This window comes from Suncus etruscus, chromosome 2 (assembly GCF_024139225.1).
Source record: "Suncus etruscus isolate mSunEtr1 chromosome 2, mSunEtr1.pri.cur, whole genome shotgun sequence".
NCBI lineage: Eukaryota > Metazoa > Chordata > Mammalia > Eulipotyphla > Soricidae > Suncus > Suncus etruscus.
The window spans coordinates 52,107,164-52,133,665 of NC_064849.1; the positions used below are offsets into that span (position 1 = coordinate 52,107,164).

General features: G+C 36.8%; 1 protein-coding gene across 1 annotated transcript in view; it reads left to right on the top strand.

Moving 5' to 3' along the window:
• The window catches only part of SLC25A21 (solute carrier family 25 member 21), a 238,160-nt gene that overhangs the window by 190,741 nt on the left and 20,917 nt on the right, over positions 1 to 26,502 (top strand). Inside the window, exons 5-6 of the mRNA XM_049766821.1 lie at positions 1,398 to 1,505; positions 19,458 to 19,622. Coding sequence (XP_049622778.1) covers positions 1,398 to 1,505; positions 19,458 to 19,622 — 273 coding nt within the window. The remainder of the gene's footprint in view (positions 1 to 1,397; positions 1,506 to 19,457; positions 19,623 to 26,502) is intronic.

The window sequence follows — 26,502 nt, forward strand, 5'->3', positions numbered from 1 at the left end:
TTAACATTTGTTGCCTTGTATAAATTGTAGAAAGGCACCATTTCTCTTGACTAACATTTCTTCGAGGCTCTGTCTTGACAAGTGGGATGCATTTTGGACTCCATCCTTTGCACACACCTTTATGTACAAACTATTGTATACAACAATCCTTCCCTTCTTCCATCTACCCTCTATTTCAAAGTTTATAAAACATTCTTCCTTTTCTCTTTTGGTCTCTTACTTTGAAAACCCAGTAAGAGTTAGCATTCTGTACTCTTCCTTAGCTTTTTCTTTTTTACTGATAGGTATATTACCTCAGGAATTAAGCATTAAATAATTCATTTGTTCTAATTTTATTCAATTTTTTCTAGTGTGTGTATATTTGTGTGTTTTGATTATTATTATTCACTATTGTTATTTTTGATACAGACTTTCTGAAAAGTCCTTAGATGTTTTTAGAAGAAAATTCTTCACAGCTTTTCTTTTCTTTTTTGTTTTTTTTTGTTTTTGTTTTGGTTTTGGTTTTTTTAGGCCACACTCTGTGATGCCTGGGGGTTACTCTGGCTATGAGCTCAGAAATCGCTCCTGGCTTGGGGAACTATATGGGATGCCGAGAGTGCGAACTGAGGTCTGTCCTGAGTCAACCGCATGCAAGGCAAATGCCCTACCACTAGCGCCACTGCTCCAGCCCCAGCTTTTTTTCTTATTGCAGAAATTACTAATAGATCGCAAATTAGCATCAACCATGCAATCATCCTTTGATACAGGATCTAGATTTATTTGGGCCATTCAAAATAACCAGTCGATTTAGTTCTCATTTTTTATTCTTCAGTTTTCTAATTTAGAGGAATCAGGCAATGCCAATTGATAACATAAAGAAATAAAAATATTTTTATTATTTGTTAAATAACTTGAATAGTGACTTTAAGAATACAGCTCTGCAGTAAAATATTTTCAACTGCATTGTTTGGTTTCCTAAAATTTAGCTTTTTATAAATATTCATTTGTGGTTCTGCTTCTTGAATTTTTTATGCTCAATAAAAGTATTAAGTAGATGTTTAAAAATGAAGCTTTCCTTTTATAAGACTCTTTTAACTGTTGTGTGTGTTTTTGTATCTTCCATAAGTCAGTAAAACAACCTTTATTTTCATTAAGGGAAAAAGTCACTACTGATGAGGCTTTGACATTTTATGTTAAATTGTTAGGATGTGGTTTGTGGCTTCTGTGATTTCTTCTTTATGAACTGTCAGCATCTAATCAAGAACCAAAGCTGTTTAGTAATGTTTAGTATATGGTGCATTTATATAAGTTTCTTCATTCTCATCATAACATTCATTTTCATAGTAGAATGAGTGGAATGCTTAACCCAGTACACATGATAACTTGTTTTAAAGCATTGATTGATTTGATTTTTGTAGACTTTTGCCATTGCTGGATTGGGATCTGGACTAACAGAAGCCATCGTGGTCAACCCTTTTGAGGTAGTAAAAGTTGGCTTGCAAGCCAATCGGAACACATTTACAGAGGTAATCATTTTAATGTTTTTCTATTGTTGGGGAACATAAAAATTTATGATTCATATCAAATATATGAGATTATTAAACACATTCTTATTCATATGTAAATTATTCAGAAAGAATTATGAGTTAAATTTCTCCCACAAGGAGGGGCTGGAGTGATAGCACAGCGGTATGGCATTAGAAGACCTGGGACGGACCTGGGTTCGATCCCCAGCATCCCATATGGTCCCCCTAAGCCTGCCAAGAACAATTTCCGAGCACAGAGCCAGGAGTAACCCTGTACACTGCCGGTTGTGACCCCAAAACAACAACAACAAAAAACAACAAACATTCTCCCACAAGGAAAGTGCACGGAAGTCTCAGACAAGAGCAATACATTTTTGTTTTCGGTTTGTAATATAATCTAAAATGATTTATTTGGAAATGATTTTCTAACTTTTGACCTAACTTCTTTCTCACATTATGCCCAAATGGATTGTTGTAGAAAAAGCCACTGCAGGGCCCGGAGAGATAGCACAGCGGCGTTTGCCTTGCAAGCAGCCGATCCAGGACCAACGGTGGTTGGTTCGAATCCCGGTGTCCCATATGGTTCCCCGTGCCTGCCAGGAGTTATTTCTGAGCAGACAGCCAGGAGTAACCCCTGAGTACCGCCGGGTGTGACCCAAAAACAAAACAAACAAACAAAAAGCCACTGCAGTGGCTTTTATTGTGTGCGTGTGTGTGTTTTTTATTATGAAGTAGGGTCTGGGAATGTGGCTCAGTGATCAGATACATGCCTTGGATGTAAGAGACCTGAGTTGGATCCCAGCACTGCAAAATATAAAATTGTTTTAGTCTCTAAATTGTGACTTAAACGGCTGGAGCACATCTTTGCATGGAGGAAGTCCACTGTTGATCCCTAGCATTACATGATCCCACAACCATTGAACTGGGAGTAACCCCTGAACACTACTGGGTGTGGTCCAAAATTTATGAAGTCACTTCTAGAAATTATTTCACTCCTTTTCTCATTCCACCCACAGCCCTCCTACAAAGATTCAGATTATCACTATTGACTCACAGAGTTTCTAAAACTGTGTGCACTTCACTACTGGAACAATGATAGATCTTGACAATTAACTACTGATCCATGAAGTTCCATGAAGATAGCTTCTCTTGAAGTGCCTTGCATTCACTTCCTTCCATGCACTTAATAGTTTCCTTTAACTACCAAAACCAGCTGCTTTTTTTCTTCATTTTTCTTGGGTGTCAAATCAAAAGCAAGTAAAAAAAAAACAAAGTGATTGACATTTCAGCTCTTTTCTTAGCATTTTAGTTCATTCCACAACTGTGCAGCTTGTGCTACAATAAATTGGTTTGGAATATCTACTGTTTTGAATTTCTCTAGAGTGAAGTCCTTCTACCTATCACTAAGTAGCTGTAAATAAGTGAAAGTTGCCACACTCCCACACCAGCTTCTTGCTTGCTGATGACAGTGCCTGAGAGTTTCCTGGCAGCTTCTGTAGGTAGCAGGGATGTGGAAAAGGTGAATGTCTGCTCATTTCCAGATTCCCAGTCTTTTTTTTTTTTTTTTCTCTTTATTTGGATATTTTGATTACATAAATGATTGTGATAAGGTTTCAGTCCTATAAAGATCACCCCTCTTCACCAGTGCAACATTCCCGCCACCAAAGTCCCAAATCTCCCTCCATCCCACCCCACCCCCACCTGTACTCCAGACAGGCTTTCCAGTTCCCTCATTCATTCACTTGATTATGGTAGTTCTCAGTGTAGTTATTTCTATAACTGTGCTCATCACTCTTGTGGTGAGCTTCATGGAGTGAGCTGGTGTTCCAGCTCTCCTCTAATTGTCTCTGAGGATTGTTACAAAAATGACTTTTATTTTTCTTAAGACCCATAGATGAGTGAGACTATTCTGCGTCTCTCTCTCTCCCTCTGACTTATTTCACTGAGCATGATAGATTCCATGTACATCCATGTATAGGAAAATTTCATGACTTCATCTCTCCTGACGGCTGCATAATATTCCATTGTGTATATGTACCACAATTTCTTTAGCCATTCGTCTGTTGAAGGGCATCTTGGTTGTTTCCAGAGCCTGGCTATTGTGAATAGTGCTGCAATAAATATAGGTGTGAGGAAGGGGTTTTTGTATTGTATTCTTGTGCTCCTAGGGTATATCCCTAGGAGTGGAATAGCTGGGTCGAATGGGAGCTCAATTTCCAGTTTTTGAAGAAACCTCCATATCGCTTTCCATAGAGGCTGTACTAGACGGCATTCCCACCAGCAGTGGATAAGAGTTCCTTTCTCTCCACATCCCCGCCAGCACTGATTGTTCTCATTCTTTGTGATGTGCGCCAATCTCTGTGGTGTGAGGTGGTATCTCATCGTTGTTTTGATTTGCATCTCTCTGATGATTAGTGACGAGGAGCATTTTTTCATGTGTCTTTTGGCCATTTGTATTTCTTTTTTATCAAAGTGTCTGTTCATTTCTTTTCCCCATTTTTTGATGGGATTAGATGTTTTTTTTTTTGTAAAGTTCTGTCAGTGCCCTGTATATTTTGGATATTAGCCCCTTATCTGAAGGATGTTGGGTGAATAGTTTCTCCCACTCAGTGGGTGACTCTTGTATCCTGGGCACTATTTCTTTTGAGGTGCAGAAGCTTTTCAGTTTAATGTATTCCCATCTGTTAATCTCTGCTTCCACTTGTTTGGAAAGTGCAGTTTCCTCCTTGAAGATACCTTTAGTCTCAATGTCATGGAGTGTTTTACCGACATGTTGTTCTATATACCTTATGGTATCTGGTCTGATATCAAGGTCTTTAATCCATTTGGATTTTACCTTCGTACATGATGTTAACTGGGGGTCTATGTTCGCTTTTTTGCAAGTCGCTAACCAGTTCTGCCAGCACCACTTGTTGAAGAGATTTTCTCTGCTCCACTTAGGATTTCTTGCTCCTTTGTCAAAAATTAGGTAATTGTATGCCTGGGGAATGTTCTCTGAGAACTCAAGCCTATTCCACTGATCTGAGGGTCTGTCTTTATTCCAATACCATGCTGTTTTAATAACTATTGCTTTGTAGTACAGTTTAAAGTTGGGGAAAGTAATGCCTCCCATTTTCCTTTTCCCTAGGAGTGCTTTAGCTATTCGAGGATGTTTATTGTTCCAGATGAACTTCATAAGTGTTTGATCCACTTCTTTGAAGAATGTCATGGGTATTTTTAAGGGGATCGCATTAAATCTGTATAATGCTTTGGGGAGTATTGCCATTTTAATGATGTTAATCCTGCCAAGCCATGAGCAGGGTAAGTGTTTCCATTTCCGTGTGTCCTCTCTTATTTCTTGGAGCAGGGCTTTATAGTTTTCTTTGTATAGGTCCTTCACGTCTTTGGTCAAGTTGACTCCAAGATATTTGAGTTTGTGTGGCACTATTGTGAATGGGATTGCTTTCCTGACTTCCATCTCCTCCCTATTATTATTGGTGTATAAAAAGGCCATTGATTTCTGTAGGTTGATTTTGTAGCCTGCCACCTTGCTATATGAATCTATTATTTCTAGAAGCTTTTTGGTGGAGTCTTTAGGGTTTTCTAAGTAGAGTATCATATCATCTGCAAACAATGAGAGTTTGACTTCTTCCTTTCCTATCTGAATTCCCTTGATATCTTTTTCTTGCCTGATCGCTATAGCAAGAACTTCCAGTACTATATTGAAGAGGAGTGGTGAGAGAGGACAGCCTTGTCTTGTACCCGAATTTAGAGGAAAGGCTTTTAGTTTTTCTCCATTGAGGATAATATTTGCCATTGGCTTGTGGTAGATGGCTTCAACTAGATTGAGAAAGGTTCCTTCCATTCCCATCTTGCTGAGAGTTTTGATCAAGAATGGGTGTTGGACCTTATCAAATGCTTTCTCTGCATCTATTGATATGATCATGTGATTTTTATTTTTCTTGTTGTTGATGTTGTGTATGATGTTAATAGATTTACGGATGTTAAACCATCCTTGCATTCCTGGGATGAAGCCTACTTGGTCGTAGTGTATGATCTTCTTGATGATGCATTGGATCCTATTTGCCAGGATTTTGTTGAAGATCTTTGCATCAGCATTCATCAGGGATATTGGTCTGTAATTTTCTTTTTTGGCAGCATCTCTGTCTGGTTTTGGTATCAAGGTAATGTTGGCTTCATAAAAGCTGTTTGGGAGAGTTCCCTTTTTTTCAATTTCATGGAAGAGTCTGGCTAGGATTGGTAGTAGCTCCTCTTGAAAGATTTGAAAAAATTCATTAGGAAAACCATCTGGGCCTGGGCTTTTCTTTTTTGGTAGATGTTTGATTACAGTTTCAATTTCCTCAGTAGTGATGGGGGTGTTTAGATATGCTACATCCTCCTTACTTAAATGTGGAAGGTTATAAGTGTCCAAGAATTTTTCCATTTCTTCTAGGTTCTCATGTTTTGTAGCATAAAGTTTCTCAAAGTAGCCTCTGATTATCCTTTGGATCTCTGCAATTTCTGTTGTGATCTCCCCCTTTTCATTTCTGATACGGGTTATCAGATTTCTCTCTCTCTCTTTCTTTGTGAGTTTTGCCAATGGTCTATCAATCTTGTTTATTTTTTCAAAGAACCAGCTTCTGCTTTCATTGATCTTTCGGATTGCTTTTTGGTTTTCCACTTCATTGAGTTCCGCTTTCAGCTTTATTATTTCCTTCTGTCTCCCTATTTTTGGTTCATTCTGTTGGTCATTTTCTAATTGTTTAAGCTGCGCCATTAAGTTATTCAGGTATGCTCCTTCTTCCTTCCTGATGTGTGCTTGTAGAGCTATAAATTTTCCTCTCAGGACTGCTTTTGCTGTGTCCCATAGATTCTGGCAGTTTGTGTCTTCATTATCATTTGTTTCCAGGAAAGTTTTGATTTCCTTTTTGATTTCATCTCGGACCCACTGGTTGTTCAGTAGCAGGGTGTTTAATTTCCAATTGTTAAAGTTTTTCTTCTGTGTGGCTTTGTAGTTCACATCTAATTTCAGAGCCTTGTGGTCAGCAAAGGTAGCCTGCAAGATTTCTATCCTCTTGATTTTATGGAGGTATGTTTTATGTGTCAGCATGTAGTCTATTCTGGAGAATGACCCATGTACATTGGAAAAGAATGTGTATCCAGGTTTTTTGGGATGGAGTGTCCTGTATATATCTACTAGTCCTCTTTCTTCCATAACACTTTTCAGGGCTAGTATGTTTTTGTTGGGTTTCAGTCTGGTTGACCTATCAAGTGTTGATAGGGCTGTGTTGAAGTCTCCCACAATGATTGTGTTATTATTGATTTCTTCTTTCAGATTTGTCAGTAATTGTATTAGATAATTTGCTGGTCTCTCATTGGGTGCATATATGTTTAATAGTCTGATTTCTTCCTGTTGCACATATCCCTTGATTAGTACATAGTGTCCATCTTTGTCCCTTACCACTTTTCTGAGTATAAAGTTGGTGTCATCTGATATTAATATGGCCACCCCAGCTTTTTTCAGGGTGTTGTTTGCTTGGATAATTTTCTTCCAACCTTTGATTTTGAGTCTATGTTTGTTCTGACTATTCAGATGTGTTTCTTGTAGGCAGCAGAAGGTTGGATTCATCTTTTTGACCCATTTTGCCACTCTGTGTCTTTTAATTGGTGAATTTAGTCCATTGACATTGAGGGAGATGATTGTCATAGGATTTAATGTCATCTTTGTAGATAAGTTTGCTGTGTTTGTTGGTCTCTCTTGTCTTAGAGTAGACCTGTCAGTTTTTCCTTTAAGGCTGGTTTATCTTCTGTGAAGTTTCTGAGCTGTTGTTTATCCGTGAAGCTGTGTATTCTTCCTCCAAACCTGAATGTGAGTCGGGCTGGGTGCAGTATTCTTGGGGAGGCATTCATTTCATTCAATCTTGTCACAATATCCAACCACTGTCTTCTGGCCTTGAGAGTTTCTTGTGACATGTCTGCTGTAAGTCTTAGGGATGCTCCTTTGAATGTAATTTCCCTTTTTGATCTTGCTGCTTTCAGTATTCTATCCCTATCTATGGGATTTGTCATTGTAACGAGGATGTGTCTTGGTGTGTTTTTCTTTGGGTCTCTTTTAGCTGGTATTCTTCGGGCATGCAGTATTTGATTGCATGTAGGCTTTAACTCTGGGAGTATCTCTTTGATGATGTCTTTGACAGTTGATTCTTCTTGGAGATCTCCTTCCTGGGTTTCTGGGACTCCAATGATTCTTATGTTGTTTCTGTTGAGTTTATCAAAGACTTCTATTTTCATCTCTTCGCATGCCTTGAGTACATTTTCCATTGCCTGTTCGTTTGTCTTAATGTTCTTTTCCAATTTCTTCTGTTGTGTTGAGCTTTTCTGCATCTCATCTTCCAGTACTCCGATTCTCTCCTCAGCTGCTGATACCCTGTTGGCGAGGCTATCCATTGTGGTTTTCAGTTGAGCAACCGTATTTTTCAGATCTGTTATTTCAGTTTGGAGTTTTCTGATTTCTGTTTTTGTGTTCTCTTCAGATCGATCTATGCTCTTTTTGAGGTCTACAAACATATTCCATATTTCTACTCTAAACTCCTTATCTGAAAGGTTAATCAGGTGGTTGTAATTTATTAGATCAACCGAGCTTTCGTCTTCATTCTCTATGGATGGTGTTTGCCTGCGAGTTTTCCCCATTGTCACGCTTGTAGTGTGGTTTTTCCTGCGTGTTGTGGTGGGGTTCATTGATTAGGAAGAGTTCGCGGCTGCAAAGGGAAGCGAAGCGGCTGAGCGCTTCTGTTGCCTCTAGTTGCAAGTCCTCAGAGTGAACAAAGGCAGGGCAAGGTAGAGCGATCCTGCAGCCCCAGAATGCAGCTGCTCACCAGCTTCAAAATGCAGTTTTTTAGGGGTGCACTCCCTAGGCCCCTGAGGAAACCTTCGGAAGTTCAGAAGCACAGTTTCAGGCAGACAGAGATAGGAGTTTTCCCCGAAGTCCTCAGAGTAAACAAAGGCAGGGCAGGGCAAAGCGATTCCGCGGCCCCACAATGCAGGCACTCACCAGCTTCAGAATGCAGTGTTTTTGGGGGTGCGCTCCCTAGGCCCCTGAGGAAACCTTCGGAAGTTCAGAAGCACAGTTTCAGGCAGACAGAGATAGGAGTTTTCCCCGAAGTCCTCCCAGATTCCCAGTCTTAAAAAAGCACGGTTCAGCTCTTGTAGCAGCTGGAATCTTCTCAGGTAAAATCTACCCTAACTAGAGGGTTTTTTATTTTTTTCAATAAATTTTAAAAAGTTATCTTAATTGCAGTGTTGTATGTGTATATACATACACAAGTATCTTGCTTCCTAAAAATATAAGAAAGTCCTGCTTTATCCTTGTCTTTGTTTTTATATTGTGTTTTATTTGTTTGTTTGTTTTGCTTTCCCTCTCTTCTTCCTTAAATGAAGGACAGAGGTGTAAGGAATTAGAGAAAAAACAAAGCACTTTCAAATGCCTTCTCACTATGAAGCATTTAAGACAGCTAGGGAGCATAATCAAGGAAATGTGTCTTGTGAGGCCTGGATAATTAGTTAACAGCCAGAAGAGAATGGACTAGGTCTCTAAACTTACATTGTTTTACCCACTGTAAAGCTTACTTGGGGCAGCAATATGTAAAAAAAGGAATATGCAGGCCTTCACAGAAGGCCCTTTATCAGAGGAGCCTTTGACCAGGAGATGCAAATAGAGCTCTAAAATAAATAGAAAACCAAGAACTTGCATGGGAATAGAAATAATGAGTTGTGAAAGCATTGCTCTCCTGACTGGTGTTCTTTTCCTTTCCCCTGCCCTCAAGGAGGTTCTGCACTGAGACAAGTAAGAGATGCCAATGTTTTGCATGTGCTAAGATTTACAGTTCACCGAAATATTGCTACGTGTGTACATCTTCCCAGTTCATTTTTTGCATGTGTTGCCTATAATATTGTTCATTTATATGGAGCCAACTAAAACTTTTTGTTTGTTTGTTTGTTTGGGGGCCTCACATATTGGTGCTGGGGGCTCTGCTGGCTCTGTTCTTGGAGGTTGTTTATCTCAATGGACTGAGGTGACTGGGGGAGGGAAAAACTGGGGAGGAGAACTTGTCCTTCTTGCCTGCAAAGCATGTGCTCAGCCCATTGAACACTCTCTCTCTCTCTCTCTCTCTCTCTCTCTCTTCCTCACTCTTTCTCTCTCTATCCCCTCTCTCTCCTCTCTCTCTTTCTCTCACTTTGTCTCTCTCTTTCTCTCACTTTGTCTCGCTCCCTTTCTCTCACATTTTGGAATAATGTAAGTGGGAGAATTTAATAGAGATAATTTTTTTTTTGCAGAATCTACTAAACTCAATTCATTGTCATTTATTTTCTTTGGCAAAATAAATATAAATAGATTAACAGATGTATGGCATAGATGCATTGTAAAATATTTCATTACTTTAGCTACTCAAGAAAAAATGGGCAAAGTAATGGAAATACATAGTCATGTTTTTCATATGCTACAATATATCAGTATTTGTTTTTGTCAATTATATAATTCATTACTCTCTCTGTCTCTCAAGTAATCAGGATTCAGTAAATGAACCACAGTGGCTCTATACAAATTTATTAATTTTGGGGTGGGCTTCTTTTGGAGGGGTCACACCTGGCTGTGCTCAGGGCTTACTCCTGGCTCTGTGCTCTGAAGTAGCTCCTGGCAGGCTCTGGAGACCATATGGGATGCCAGGATTTGAACCAGGGTTCATCTTGTGTTGGCCACGTGCAAGGCACTGTGTTATAGCTCTGGCCCCAATTTTGTTAAAATTTTAAAGTTGTAATACACTGTCAACACCCTAACTTAATGAAACTACTTTTCCTGTATAAAACACCTGATAAAGATGATGGTATGTGTGGAAATTTTAAATTGAATTCTTTAAAAATAGCTACCAATGATTTTTGGCAAATGCAGGTACTTCCTATTTCTTTTGTAAAGAATCTATTAACTCCAAAGCCTTCCATCACTGACTAGCAGTTTCCTTAAGCCAACAAAAGGATACCCTTTGTTAACCTGCACCTCTGTTAAAGTAATCTAAATATTAGGTGTACTCATTTGAGCATTTGTATCATTAAGAATACTCATTGCTTTGTTCACTCTGAGGTTTTTTTTTTTAAGTTTGTTGAAAGAAGTTTAGATGTGGGAGTAGAAAGAAATAGATTTAAGGCCCATTGCATTGAAAATTTATAGTTATTTTTTAAAGAAAATAGACTTATTCAAACATAAAGGTAATTACACATTTGTAGGACAAAACATCAAAAACTGTATTTCTCTATCAAGAGGGAGAGAGAAAAAGAGAGAGGATAGTTATAAAAACTAACATGATCAATTCCTCTTGGTCACTTCATTGATAGAATATGCACTAAACTCACTGGAAATTCTGCCTTTTGGGTGAGTTATAGCTACCAGTTGTGGTATAATTCTAAATGGATCCAGGCTACTTGTAAACTAACCAGATGGCTTTGCAGTACTTAGAGAAAATAGAGCATGTTTCTTGAGGCTAATTTTGCAGGGAGACATCTCTTTTTCTGCCAAGAGTATGAGATTAAGCAACATATCTACTGCTTAGTCTTTATTCCCTCTTGTATATGATACACCATGGAATTCTGCACATCAATTTTATGTTTTGCTATTTCATTGCCCTGAGGAGGTGAGTCAATAAGGTCTCCTTTATTTGGGGGATTTCTTTGTTTTGTTTTTTTGGAGGGGTTACACCTGGTGGCGTTCAGGGATTACTCCTGGCTCTGCACTCAGAAATTGCTCCTGGCAGGCACAGGAGGCCAGATGGGATGCTAAGATTTGAACCACCACCCGTCCTGAATCCGCTGCATGCAAGGCAAGTGCCCTACCGCTGTGCTATCTCTCTAGCCCCAAGGTCTCCTTTAAACATAAAAATTTCCCATGAAAGAGTTGCAACTAAGCTGGTCTCTACAGCGAAATACAATAGAGGGCTACAGGAGTCAATATTACAAATCTTATAGTCTTTAAAGACTGTCATTATCCCAGATGCAGAGTGTACTTAACTTTGCAGGAGATAATGAGTTGCTGACAAAGGGCTCATTCCAAAATCAGACTCCTCTAGCATTATGAGTTTAGACCAATAGTGGCATATGTTATATTCCTATCAGTATTTCCCAGAAGTTGTAAGTATTCTGCTGGCTACAACTGTCCAAATTCTCCCCTCTGAGGTCTAGGACTGATTTTCTAGTCAGTCAGAATATGTCACTCATAAAATATACTTTCCTGTCAGTTTGATCCTAAACTATTCTAAAAATGTAAAGGAAATTATGGTTCGTGTGGTTTCTGATACTTCCCTTATATCTTTCTTGCTTCAGTAGAAAGTATTTCAACAGATTTTCTTGTCTTGCCTCCACTTTCTAAATTATCACCATATCACTCAAGGACTATAATCCTTGCCACACTTCCTCCAATCCTAGTACAAAAATCTTGGCCAGCTCATGAAAATTCACATTGAATAAAAATTGCTAGTCTCTAATTTAAATATGCTTGACCTTCTGTGGGCAGCAAAGTAATCACAGCTTTGTCATGCTCTGGTTTGGTTCAGTGGGTGTAAAAACATGTTCAGATAAAATCAGAATAGATCTGAATTCCCCACCCAGTCCTGAAAACTAAACCAAGCAAAGTTTTGTTCTGGTTAGTTTTGTCTCTTTAGGGCTAGATTTGCTCATGCATTTTTTTTTCTCATAGAGATAATTTTCTCATCCAGTCTTGCCCAAAGTATAACTTCATATAATGTTGTTCTTATGGAATAGTTCTCCCTTTTAAAAAAGGGTACATCACTCTTTTCTGTACATTTATAAGCAATTAAAAGTTTTCTATCAGTTGTGCTGAGCCATGTGGTTGGCTGGCATGGTCTTTGCTAGCTGGAAAATGTGAATTTCTCCCCAGGAGCAAAATTTTGTATGAATTGTTTCCCAGTTTTTCCCTTGACTTTGAAATCTACTTCAAAGTTATTATTTGGCTGAAGGATTGTGTTTTCCTTCCCTTGAGGTCTATAGGCTTTGCCTCTGATGTGTGTGGATGGGGCACAGGTTTTTATTCTACTCTGTCATTTTTATCTACATTACATGTGAACATAATCATTCTTACCCTCAAATATGAAACTAAACCTTTAGAAATTACAAAAGACTGTTTCACTTTTAAAGATTTTAGATCAGAAAAGAATAATCAGTCTTCTACCTATGTTCTATGATTATAATTTTAAGGCTCAATGAGCAGATAGCAAATCTATAATTGATGTTATAATATTTAAGGATAGGAATTTTTTAATTACTTCAGGGTTTGGTTCTGATTTTGGATTGTACCACTAAGTATAGTTCTGTATACTTTATCCTGGGTGCTCAATAATATAATAGACATCAATTGGATCATATATGATATTCCAAAACTCTGACCTCCATAGGCAATTAGCAAATTAGCAAATGTTTAGACTTAATTATAGTACATACAGTCAACATAAAGTGAATAAAAGAATTATATTTAAGCAGTATCTCTTTCAAGAAAAAAGTGTTGAGTTACATATAAAGTGAGTACATGACTCTTAACAGATACTAGAAAAAGCCAACTTCAAGGATATGTAGTGAGTTAAATTCAGATTTTTCCTTCTTTACTATGTGAAAAACTGTCTGGAAACTATTCACTCCATAAGTTACTACTTTGCATTCAATTATTCTTTTGGAAAGAAAAGTGAATTATGTATATTAACCTATTCCTCTAGATAAATTTCATCAGTCTTCTGGCTTCTCTATCACCTACAAAAAATAGACTTCAAGCCTTCCTTTCAGTTGCACCAGGAACCATAAATTATTGCTTTCAAAATTAAAACTCTGAAACATAGATAATAGTTACCACTTACAGAGCAGCTGCCAAAGCTTAACACTACACAAGATGATGTAAATGCTTTATTCTCTGTTTTTAATTTATATAAATTTATGGATTTTAAAAGTGATACCTTTTTCTTTCAAAAAAGAGTCATAAATTATATATAATTATTTTTATCAACACCTGACACTAATCCCATCAGTTTGGTAACTGCTCATCCTTTCACTTTCTCCACTTACACATTTTTGATATTTCAAATTCATTAGCCCTCCATGGTTGATGTCTCTATCTCGCTCGTACAGATAGGAAAAAAAAGCCTCATAAAGCTAGTAGCTAAAGTAGCAGCTAATGAAATGGCATGAGCATAAAAGTCTCTGTCTAGTCAGTCATACTGTTTGGATTTTTGTTTTGGGGGTCTGGTCATAGCCAGTATTGCTCAGGGTCCTGTCCCTGCATTAAGGAATGACTCCTGATTGATGCTTCAGTGACCATATGTGATTTGAACATGGACCAACTGCATGCAAAGCAAGTGCCTTACCTTTTGTTAGATCTCTCCCATCCAATACATTGCTTTATTTGAGATACAGAAATGTGGCCAATTAAGAAACATTAAAAATGAAAGTCAAAAGTGCTTCTGGAACCATAAAAAGCAGAGCCCTTTTATGTTGCTAGACTCTTTTGAGCTCAGGTGTGTGGTCAGACCATGGTTGACTTCCCACCTGCTCCTCCAGTTGGGCAGGCCAAGATACCACGTCTTACTTGGAGGGCCCTGTGTTCATCTGGCTATTAAATTGTAGCTTAATATTGTCTCAGACTCAGGCAATTTGTTCACAGCCATGTTTCCTCCCCTACACAGATAGGAAGGATACTTGTTCATCAAGTATAAACTCTAAGTAAGATCTAAATTTATTAGGTGACATTTTTGTCCAGAATCATTTTCCAAATAATTGTAAAAGTGCATTTGTGCACTATGAGCTAAAAGAAATGTTTAATATAGGATTTTGCATCAGATTCCTTTTCTTTCACTTATATTTTGTTTCCAAATTAAGGAAAAAAAGGTTTATTTCTTTATTTTATTTTTTTCAAATGTATGAAAATGCTTTAAGATATCATTTGAATAATGAAAAACATAAATTTCCTGAAGAGCAAAGGTGTTTTACTATAAATGTGCAACTGGTTCTCTTTTATTTTTTTTAAAGCAAAGCATTATTTTTCTGCAATTCCAGATATCGACACTTGCTCCATTATGTGAAAGTCTCATCTGGTTTGCTTTCCAGCCATGTGATGAAATACAGTGCAACACCTTTCTTTCATTGGTTCTAAAATACAACAAAATTTACTTTGTTGTAGGAAACAAAAGAAGGAATGCATGTGGTGTGTACTGCCTAGAGCTCACCTCTGACATCAGAGATAGAGAAAAACCACTGTGGTGTACCCTATGGTTTGAACCTATTAGCTATATACAAATAGCTATTTGTTCACCAAACAATAGCTTCCTAAAGCTTGTCTGTAATCTCACAAAAGTAGTTATGATCAGTCATAGAAAAAAAAAAAGAATCAACTTTGATGGGCTATCTCAGTGATTAATTGGTAATCCCAGCTTCTAAAAGAGTAAGGAATCAGTGCACCAGAGATGTACTTGGGAACACTGGCAAAAGAGTCCTCTGGGAAATTGTTTTAATCTTTATATTTTAGGGCCACACCAGCTGGTGCTCAGGGCTTAGTTCTGACTCTGTACTCAAAGATCTCTCCTGATGTGAACATTTGGTTCTGGGGATCAAAATAGCCGGTCACATGCAGAGCAAGAGCCTAAACCCTTATACTATGTCTCTGGTACCTAGCACCTGTTTTAAGAAAGCTGCTTCAAAACTAATTTTTAAGTGGAATTTTATCCCATTTTTTATAAATAATGTAGAGTATGTTCATGGGTAAATATATAAATTATTTGTATATATCACAAAATAAAAGCAAAAACACTTCTATTTATAAAAATAAGAGCAATGTCCTGGGTGGCACCTACTAAGCACTCAATTATCTGTGAAATAAATGAATTCACAGAGAACGGGTCTTGCTCAGAATCAGCAATTGGCAAGAGTCGAAATGAAAGTTAAGGAGACTTTGAATTACTTCAGATAGGAATACTTCTTCTACCAAGGAACTTAAGATTTCTAGAAATTTAGGTAGAGGGTAGTGGTAGTACATTATTGCAATTATTGCTACAATCCAACCCACTTCTTCCAGGCTGATTTATTGCAGTCAATGAAAGATACATCTAGGAAAGTTAGAATGCAATTTGGCCCACCATTAGTAACAAAATATGAAAATTGGAGTGAATTTAAATATTGGAAGAAAACTGAACTGATGGGTGAGCTGCTGGATCGGATAGTATTGGAATCATTTGACTGATCATGCTACTCAGTCACCATTTTGTTTTGAAATGGAAGCCCAGTAATCAAATAAGTTTAGTAAAATTCCCTGTGTTTACAGGGATCTAGTCAAAATTATTCTGTATTTTCCTATTAAAGCATCCTAGTGGAAGTCATGCTTTGCCTTCCTAATTAAATATTTGCTTGCAGTGTGTAATGCAATGTCACAGAGTGCAGCGAAAGCACATTTTAATTTTTATCTTATATGTATTATATAATATAAACATATTATATCAATTATATTGAGGTTCTTTTTTATCTCAAGCCCCTAAGTTGCCAGGAAAGTATATTTGTACCCTTATTTTTATGTTAACCATCTCAGTTTGACTGTGAAACTGAAACCCTTATGTATGTGTGTAACAAGAATAAATTCACTAGAGATAGAATAAAACTGATAACAATTATATTATAAAATTGTATGTATATAATTATAAAATATACTTATAACTATATTACAAAACTAATAAAAATTCAAGGCAGAATTTTGGTTAAACTATTACCTGTAATAATCTTTAGTTTCCTTACCTTCAAAATGAGGATAATTACCAAATTCCCATATAAGGTATTGAGAGAAGCATTCTAATGGTAAGATAACAGAAACATGCAGAGTCTGAAAAAAAATGTAGACTCTAAGTCCAAGTTCAAGCTCTGGCACTTATTCTTTTGTTTCCTCATCTAACATTTGAAAATAATGATAATAGCTATTTTATATATTTGAGAAGTTTAAAATGATATAAAATACTAAGTATAATGATGGCTGATGTTAATAAACATATACTGAGCCCTTGCTGTCTGAGTAACCTATCAGTGGCCTCAAGGAGTCAGAGAGAAAGAACAGAGGTTAAGGCACTTTCTTTGCCTGTGGCTGACTCCAGTTCAGTCCCTGATAATACATATGGGTCACCAAGCACTGACAGGTGTCACTCCTGAGCACAGAGTATATCCTGAACAATACCAACTGTGGCCTCCACACCTAAAATAAAACAAAAGTTTTATTTTATATTATTCTAGTCTAGGCTGTGAACTACATGAGGCAGAGGTCAGGTCTTTCCACTCTTAAATTTTGCTCAGTGACCTTTTGTCTACAAATATATTCAGTGGACCATGCCTGCTAGGGATGCTTCTCAAGGGATAGGATAGAAGCCAATATGCAGGATCTACTGCTCCATAGAAGGAAGTCCTAGGGTGGTAGGTAAGTAACTATCTCTGGAAAACTTCTTACTTATAGATTAGATTTGGGGCTGCCTCAGAGGAAGCAGATTTCTGAAGGTTTTCTGAAGGGCTGTAACACAGTGGTTCCAGTGTTCTGTGTCAAGAAAAGAATGAAAAGTTAAGTAATGCTTTCCTATCCCTCAAATTAGCCTCTTCCTTTAGGGGAAAAAATTATGTTTTGTCTGTCATCACCTTCTACTCACAGTGAAATTACCTGTTACTGTTAAACTATTTTTTATTAGCATCACTGTAATTACCATGATTTTAATAGCTAATATGGTAAAGGCTTCCTTAGGATGATGTTCACTGACTTATTTATGACAACAATCTGATGTACATGATACAGTCATTACTTTATTTGATAGAGGAGTAAAGTGAGGATGAATCAGCAGGTAACTTGCTTACCCAAGGTAACCAGTGCTATTGTTAAGACAAAAACTTGCATTTTTAAAGCTCCAATCCTATTTCTAACTACACTGCTGTCCTTTGATGTGCTTAATTATTCACAACTAGATTTTAGTCTCATATTTTTAAGTTCAAAACCCTATTCTTTCTACTTCTCTATAGCTACCTAACACTCAAACAGGAAAAACTCAGCAGCAGCCAGCAGTAAATGTCTCTGGAATAATTGTAGATCATCACATAGACCTAGACACTAAGGGCTTGCTTAGACACTAAGGGCTTGCTTAAAGGGCTTCTCTTTAATTCTGAGTATTTAGTACTTTGGGGTTTTAAAACAATGCAGTCATTTTTTGGCCTGTTTACTAAAATAAGTTTGTGTTAAGCTTTACTTTAATTCAAAGATGGCCTGAGTCCTCTAGAATCCAGATGATCCTTGTCTTTCCTACCTTGGTAAGGAGGAAGATAAACTGTGTTCTGAGTGGAGGAAGCACCTATTGGTCAGTTTGCCCCTAGTGCCCCACTTCTATTTATTCTCTCTACCTCCTTTTCTATCTGTCCTCAAAGCTGCCTCCCTCAGAGTAAGAGAAATGCTGCAACTATCTACATTTGTATATCCATGGCTGTTTTAACAGAAATGAACTTCTGCTCAACTGGTCCTCAAGTCTTTTTTGAATATAAAAATAATTTGGATTGATACTCAGTATACTAGACACAATACAATGTCATCTTTTGTTGACTAGAGATTGAACTTTAACCAGCTGAGAAAGTTTAGCTTTCCTAAAAATGTTTCTTCTTTGAAAATACATTTACATGTATTATTTTCCTGTAATAAGAGGGGGTTTCCTTAAACTTAATGTAATTTATTGCAATTTATCCTCTTAAATAAAAAGGTAAAGTTGAGTGTAGAATTATTGTTAGCTAGATTTTTAAAGTTTTATCAATACACACACACAAGAAAAATGAGTTTTGCTCTATATACTAATTCACCTAAATGTATCCTATTCATTACATATTTTATAAATTCAGGTTGAAGGAAAAGACTCTGATTGGATTTGTTCTATTCTGTTTTACTGGTGTCGCTATAATTGCAAATGATTAAAAATTACTTTTAGCTTGAAATGCAATATAATTCTAAAACTACTCCAGTGAAATACCAAATACCATATCAGAGCTTGCTTCATGAGCACACAAAAATAAGAAAAAAAAATCTCAAACATTTTTTCATCTTAATTTTTATTTAAAATTAAGAGGAAGAGTTGCCCTTTATGCTGTCCCTCCAAAAGAGAAACAATCATTTAACTTCATTTTTAAAATACACATGAATTGCATTATAAACCTCAGGGCAAGCCAAAAACACAAACCCTTAAGCAAGATCTCGCAGTAGCAATAGAGATTAGATTCCAGAATTGAAGGTATTTTAACCTTAGTTAATCAATCAAAGTATTGGCAAAGAGAAAACTAGAGGTAACCCAAGACCATCCACACCATTGATTTATTTTTCTTATGGCAGTTTTCTTATGGCACACTGTCAACCTCATTGAAGAAGTCTACAAACCACTGCCATTTATCTATGGTGATTTCTACCTAGCAGCAATGGAATCAAGACTAATTGTAGCATTTGCTCTAAAAAAACACAGTTAGAAAAGTAAACATGTTGGATTCATGCACCAAAAATAAATCCCGTTCAGACTAGGAGCAGTTCTGGACTAGCGGTTGGTCTGTATGTCTGGCTAATCCTCTCCACTATAGTGGTAATCCAGAATTTGATGCAACTATTTATGTGTTGAACGTTCTGATGATTATTGCATGACATTAGTTTTACTAATTCCACAAAACATGTTTTCTTTGATAATAGTTTTCACTTTCAGGTCTGTTGGTATGCATGCAATTTTATTTATTTTGATAGTTTTCTCATGTAGGTATGATTATTCATGTTTAGAAATAAAGAGTTCCTGATCATTGAAACTTAAAGAAAAGTTAGTATGGTGATTTATTCCATTTCACAGTTTTAAAGATGATTTTTTTACACTTGCTTCTTTTTTTTTTCTTTTTATACAGCAACCTTCTACTATGAGTTATGCAAGACACATCATTAAAAAGGAAGGCTTTGGTCTCCGGGGCCTCAACAAAGGATTTACAGCAACTTTGGGACGCCATGGGATTTTCAACATGGTTTATTTTGGTTTCTACTACAATGTCAAAAACATTATTCCTGTCCATAAGGTAACCATTTGATAAATTAAAGTCCTGGTGGAAAAATTTTATCAGCTATATTTGTAAGATGTTGATCACATTCTATGTACTGTGCTAAATACATCTCATTTTAATCTCACTTTAGTCTTATGCATTTTATATCTCTATTTTAATTTTATAAACATAAAATTAGAAATGTCTAAAAAATTACTCATTGTTGCACAGTAAATCAAAACAAAGACTTGAGCCCACGTCTGACACCAAAGCTTGAATTTTTGAAGGAAGCACTATTACAACTGAATGCTTCTCATTTATCAATAATAAAAATTTCAGTGGGCTTGACAGATATTATATTAGGCACATGTTTTGCATAGTGTTAACTCCAGTTTGATCCTGGCATCATATATGGTTCCACTGGGTTAGCACCTTCAGAAGTTGTCCCTTAGCACAGTGTAGGAGATAAGACCTAAGCACAATAAGCATAGCCAATAATTTAAAATGATGAAGGAGCAGAAACACTAGAAACAACGTTTGTAATTTTGTCTCAGAATTATAACTTCTTCAAGAAAGTTGAAATGTTTTATATTTCAAAATATTATTGATCTTAATAGAGAGGGCCTAAGACCCTTGTTTTGTATCCTGCTGGCGTCAGTTCCACTCCCAGTCACTACATATATTATTACCCAAATGCCAGGCTTACTCCTGAGTACTGAGCCAGGAACATTGTCAGGTGTGACCCAAAACCACAAAAAAAAATTTAAAAAATGTTTTGAGCCCATGGGGGAAATATTAACTTAAAATTTATATTTTACCTGATATCAATTTTTTAATTTATCTAAATTGAAGTCATAATCAACTCTTCTAGCATCCTTTGCTTTGCTGGAAAATAATAATTTTCTAGTTATTATCTGAACTAGTAACTTAGACATGCATTTTAATTTCTGCAAAATTAAAACATGCGTGGTGTGCTTTTTTTCATGACATATTTTAAGATAAATATCTTTTAAGCTATGCGTCATAGAATTCCCCCATAAACACTTAACTTGTCATGAAAGTTAGCACTCTTAAATGCCAGTTGTGGAAATACTTTTTACAAGTAGCAAATTTTCTACAGGGGCTTAGTTCTTTGTTTTAAAGGACACTAAAGAGTAAAAAGTAAAGAGTAAAAAAGTATTTTACTGAAGAGTAAAAAAAAGTATTGAAGGGCATATGAGACTTTGTTTGAGGATATTTTTGTTTGATTGTTTGTTTGGGGGTTATATTTTTGGAGTCACACCTGTCAGTGTTTAAGGATTATTCCTGCCTCTGTGCTCAGGAATGATTCATGGCAGTACTCAGAGTAACATTGGTGCTCAGTATTCGAACCAGCATTGCAGTCACTGAGGCCACATGCAAAGCAAGTGCTTTGCCTTCTGTACATTCTCTCCAGCTCTGATAAACTATTTTTAATATGACTAACACCAGACTCTTTAAGTAAGTTGGTTGTTTCAACCTTTTCCCAGCTATTTTTCATATTCTAAGCAAAGATTTATCTCAAATAATCGCTAACTGCAAGGCATATTCCATACTAACCATCTGTGGGCATTGCTACAGGCACTGACTAAAGTTCTTAATCAGGTTTCACTGTCTTTGAATGCCTATTTATTGAGTAGCTTGTGCTTTATTGATCTGAAATATATGTAAAATCTCCATTGACTGATGGTTCTGACTCCAGTGGTCTTGTAGCTGCCAAGTTCAGAAGGAATTAAGTGCAATACATTTTTTTTTTGTTCTTGGATAGAACAAGAGAGCTCAATTTTTGATGTATTATGATCCCTTTATTAAGAATTAAGAATGAACTAAGCAGTGTATGGATTCCTGGGGAAAAATGAAAAGACAAACCCCCCCTTTTTTTTTTTTTTTTTTTTTTGGTTTTCGGGCCACACCCGGCGGTGCTCAGGGGTTACTCCTGGCTGTCTGCTCAGAAATAGCTCCTGGCAGGCACAGGGGACCATATGGGACACTGGGATTCGAACCAACCACCTTTGGTCCTGGATCAGCTGCTTGCAAGGCAAATGCCGCTATGCTATATCTCCGGGCCCAGACAAAAACCCTTGACCAAAATTAAGAATTTTAATACTGAAATGGAGTAATAAACCAAGTTAGGGTTCTAAACAAGTACAGCTCGTGAGGCACTGCAAGAGTCAGTTGAACCCCTAATTAAATCTGAAATGAGAAATTCCTACAAAATGGGGAAAGTGTCCATGCCTCCAGTTCCCTGGCCACTTAAAGACAGATAATAATCATCCAATGACATATATAAATTACATAAATGTTGGATATTTTACCACTCATTTTTTAAATTATCATGTTTTTTCAGATATTTTCTTGTTAATGTTTTGATAAAAATTAATTTTCTTTTATTTAAGAAAAATTAGGAGCTGGAGCAATAGTACATTGAGTAGGGCATTTGCCTTACATATGGCCAAACAGTTTTGATCACAGAATCCCATATGGTCTCCTGAGCCCACCAGGAATGATTCCAGTAAGGAAGGAATAACTTCTGAGCACTGGCAAATGTGACCCAAAACACAAAAAATACTAATAATTAGGGGCAGAGATCTGTACAACTGATAAGGTGCTTGCCTTGCATGTGGCCAATATAGTTTCAATTTGCAGGACTCTATATAGTCCTTTGTGCACCATCAGAAGTAATCCCTGAACTCAGAGCCAGAAGTAAGCCCTGAGCACCACTGGAGCGGCCCAACATTAGAAAGAAAACTAGAAAGATTGAATGTGGTCATATGAAAAAAAGTTGAAAAATATTCCTAAGTGAAAACTATGTTCTGTAATTAATCAATGCACTTACTTTATTAAGTGCTATAAATTATTTTAAAGAAAACTTATTTTACTTTGCAATGATATTCCAAAACTATGGAAAGGCTTGTTGATTTTGCCAGTTTACAGAGGTCAAATTATTCAGCCTTCATAGACCACACTACAGAATCAAAATTTTATTTAAAAGAACACTGAAAATCTGATTTAAAAAATTATTATATGTATATACATATACTGGTTGGGGGACCACACCAGCCTTGCTAATTCTTTGCTTATTCCTGGATCGGCACTCAACGATCAGTCCTGGCAGGGCTTGGATGCCATATGAAAGATTTTAAACAGGGAAATTACCTCATCACTCTGGCAACGGAGTGAAGAAAGGGTAGAGTCTGAGTGGTAAGAAAATGACAGAGTATAATATGGAAATAATTTCAATTCAAGATGCTGGAGTCCTGGGATCTGAGAGATAATACAGTGGGTAAGGTATAGACTGTCAATCCCAGTTCAGCCCCCAATATCATCTACAGTGCCCCCAACTAAGCCAGAAATGATGCCTGATCTCAGAGCCAAAAAGTAAGCTCTCAGCACAAGTAGGTATACACCCCAGGAAAAATTAATATATGCTGGAGTCTTGAACTATAAAGTTTTGGAGCCACACTTGGTAGTAAAGATAAAGATAATTGAACACATTTTTGTAATCTTTTTAAAGTAAAGTCCTTGATTATGGACTTTATATGGTTTAGAAAAAGGACTTGGGAAAAATTAATTCCAAATTTTTTACAACCAAACTGATAATACTAGTCATTAAGAAAGAAGGTTGTTAAAACAGAAACAAGTTTGTGAGAGAAGAATTTGGGCTTAGCTGAGAAACTGAGTTTAACTATGATTGAAACTCAAAGAGTGCTTTCTACTTCTCAAAAAAAATGAGAATTAAAATAAATAATTTGTGAAATACTGAATTTTTAGGTGCCATAAAAATGTAAAGTGTAGTGGTTCTGATGACAATAATGTGTGAAGGAACAGTGAGGTGATGGTGGAAATAGTATAGTACACAGAACTATGAGAATTTCCCCCAGTGCTATCCCTTTTACATTTAAATAAACATAGTATTTTTTTCTTGCCTAGAACAGAGTCATTAATTTGATGTGTTTTGTAATCTAAAACTGATTCAAGGGCCAGAGAGATAGCACAGCAGTGGGTGTTTGCCTTGCATGTGGCCGACCTGGGAGGGACCCAGTTCGATTCCTGCCACCCATATGGTCCCCCAGCCTGCCAGGGGCAATTTCTGAGTGCAGAGCCAGGAGTGACCCCTGAGCGCTGCTGGATGTGGCCCAACAACCAATGAGTCAATTAATAAATAAATAAATTAAATTAAAAAATAAAGCTTATTCAAGACTGTTTTGTAATCTAAGTCTGATTCTTAGACTTTAAACCATAATAAATCTATCTTTTATGAAGAAAACACTTTCCTCCATTAGGCTGAGAATTTTTTGTAAGAGAAGCTCTGATAATCTTTAAAATTTGTTGAAGAATATCTTCAAGTTGTTAACCATGAGAAGGAGGTAGTGTTCCTTGAAGTCTTTATTTCATCTTTGCTGTGGGCTGTCTCTAGTTATGAACTTTATGCAATTTGGATATTTGTTTATAGGGTTATTGGGTCTTGGGTTTTTGTTTGTTTGTTTGTTTTTGTTTTGGGGTCACAGCCAGCAGTGTGCAGGTGTTACTCCTGGCTCTACACTTAGAAATCACTCCTGGCAGGCATGGGAGACAATATGGGATGCCTGGATTTGAACCACACTCTTTCCTGGATCAGCTGCATGCAAGGCAAACACCCTACCATTTGCTATCTCTCCAGCCTATACAGGGTTATTGTTCCAGATCCCTCACCTAGCCTTTGGTCATTCTGTTGTTCCAAAGGAATCTGAGGTTTCAGCAAGTCTGATTGATATGGGATAATTCTAGATTTATCTTTAAATATAAATATAATATCCTCTTATCTCATTTCTCATCAATTTTTCCATTTCTGTTATGACCTATGGCTGTGTATTTATTTGGTTGTAGCATCAGGGATCCAAAAGGTTGTACCAAGGGGTCACACTCTACTAATATGAAGTAGCCTGGGATTGAACTCTCAACCTCATGGAGAAAGTACTTACCTTTCTAATACTGGGAGTGTCAGATGCTTCCACTTTAAATATGTATTCATTTCAAAATAGGAAATCAACTCAGTGAAAATTCTAACAGAACCTCATAAAACAGAATACCTAGTTTATTTTGTCCAAGTTTACTCAGCTCTAAGTGTATAGTTACAGAGTTATGATACAGTGATGCTAGAGGGCCACAAGGGTTATCCCTGGTTGTGCTGGGATTTGGGAGAGTCTATAGTGCTTGAGACTGAACTCAGGGCCTCTCACACACTAGAAACTACCACTTGCACTATCTCCTGACTCTCAGGCATAAAATGTTATACTTTAATTTTTTACAGTGTGACTTCTATTTGTCTTGTTTTGTTTGTTTGGAGACCACACTCTGTAATGCTCAGGGAATACTGCTAGCTTTGCTCTCAGGGATCAATTCTGGTGGGCTCAAGTAAACCGAGGGTTCTGAGGAACCAGGTCAGCCCTATGCAAGCAAGCTCCCTATCCACTCCATTAATGCTCCTCCCCCAGCATTGGTAATTTATGATAGATATACATGTAAATTAGTAATGGTCTGAGTTCTTACCCATACTATTTAAATTATTTTAATTTGGAAAAAAAATCCATGATTTTTTTTCTATTCCTCATTATAGTGATTACCATTTTCAGATAAAGAAACCAAATGAGAAGGCCTCAAGCTGAAAGTTATTGAAATAACTTATTTGAGATCATAGGACACAGAAGGAACCAGAACTAGAACTGTACCATGTAATGTTTAAACTCTACATTTTACCTCATATATTTTGCAGATAAATTATCACTTAAGAATGGTTGCTTGGGAAGGAATGGAGATGAAAGACCGCATATTATTGCATGTGTGAGGACTTTGTTTTGATCCCTCACTCCATTCCTTGCTCTTGCCCTTCCTTATACCACAACCATAAATTTATTAAATTTAAGTAAGTCAGGGCTGAAGAGATAATACAACAGGTAAGGTGTTTGCCTTACATCTGGCCAACCCACGTTCCATTTATAGAATTCCATATAGCCAGGAGTAATTTCTGAGTACAGAGCTAGAAGTAACTCCTTTGCATCTTAGTATAGCTCCAAAACAAACAAAAAAAATTTTTTAGGGGTCGGAGCAATGGTGCAGCAGTAGGGCATTTCCCTTGCATGCGGCTGACCCAGGACTGACCACATTTCAATCCCCCAGTGTCTCATATGGTCCCCCAAGCCAGAAGTGATTTCTGAGTGCATAGCCAGGAGTAACCCCTGAGCGTCACCAGGTGTGGCCTCCCCCACAAAAAAAAAAGTTTTAAGTAAATCTTTTAGTCAATAATTGGCATATTTAAGGGATATATAATCATATATATTTACTGCCTCATTCAGATATAATCTTATAACACCTTAGTGTATAGTCTGTCATATTAAAAATGATAAGGCATGATTCCAGAAGATTTTGGAATTACCAGTTTATAATGGTGCCCTCTATTCACAGTAGCCAAAATCTGGAAACAACTGAAGTGCCCAAGGACAGATGAGTGGATAAAGAAATGAAGGCAAATCTACATAATGTAATATTATGCATCTGTTTAGAAATAATGAAATCATGAAATTTTCTTATACATGGATATAAATGGAAAGTATTATGCTGAGTGAAATGAGTTAGGGGGGGGATAGTCATAGAATAATCACACTCATTTGGGGTATATAATAAAGCAGGATAGTATGGTAATAATTCCCAAGACAATAAAGATGAGCAGCAGAAGGACCAAGCCATGGTAGGAAGTTTGCCACTTCCTATAGCAGGAGAGTGCAGTCAAGTAAAAGAAAAGACCACTATAACAATGCTAGTTGGAAATAATAATTCTGAACAAGAGTTGGGTGCTGAAAAAAAGATAAAATAATAATCATGATACCCCTTCAATAACAATATTGCAAAACACAGTGTCTAA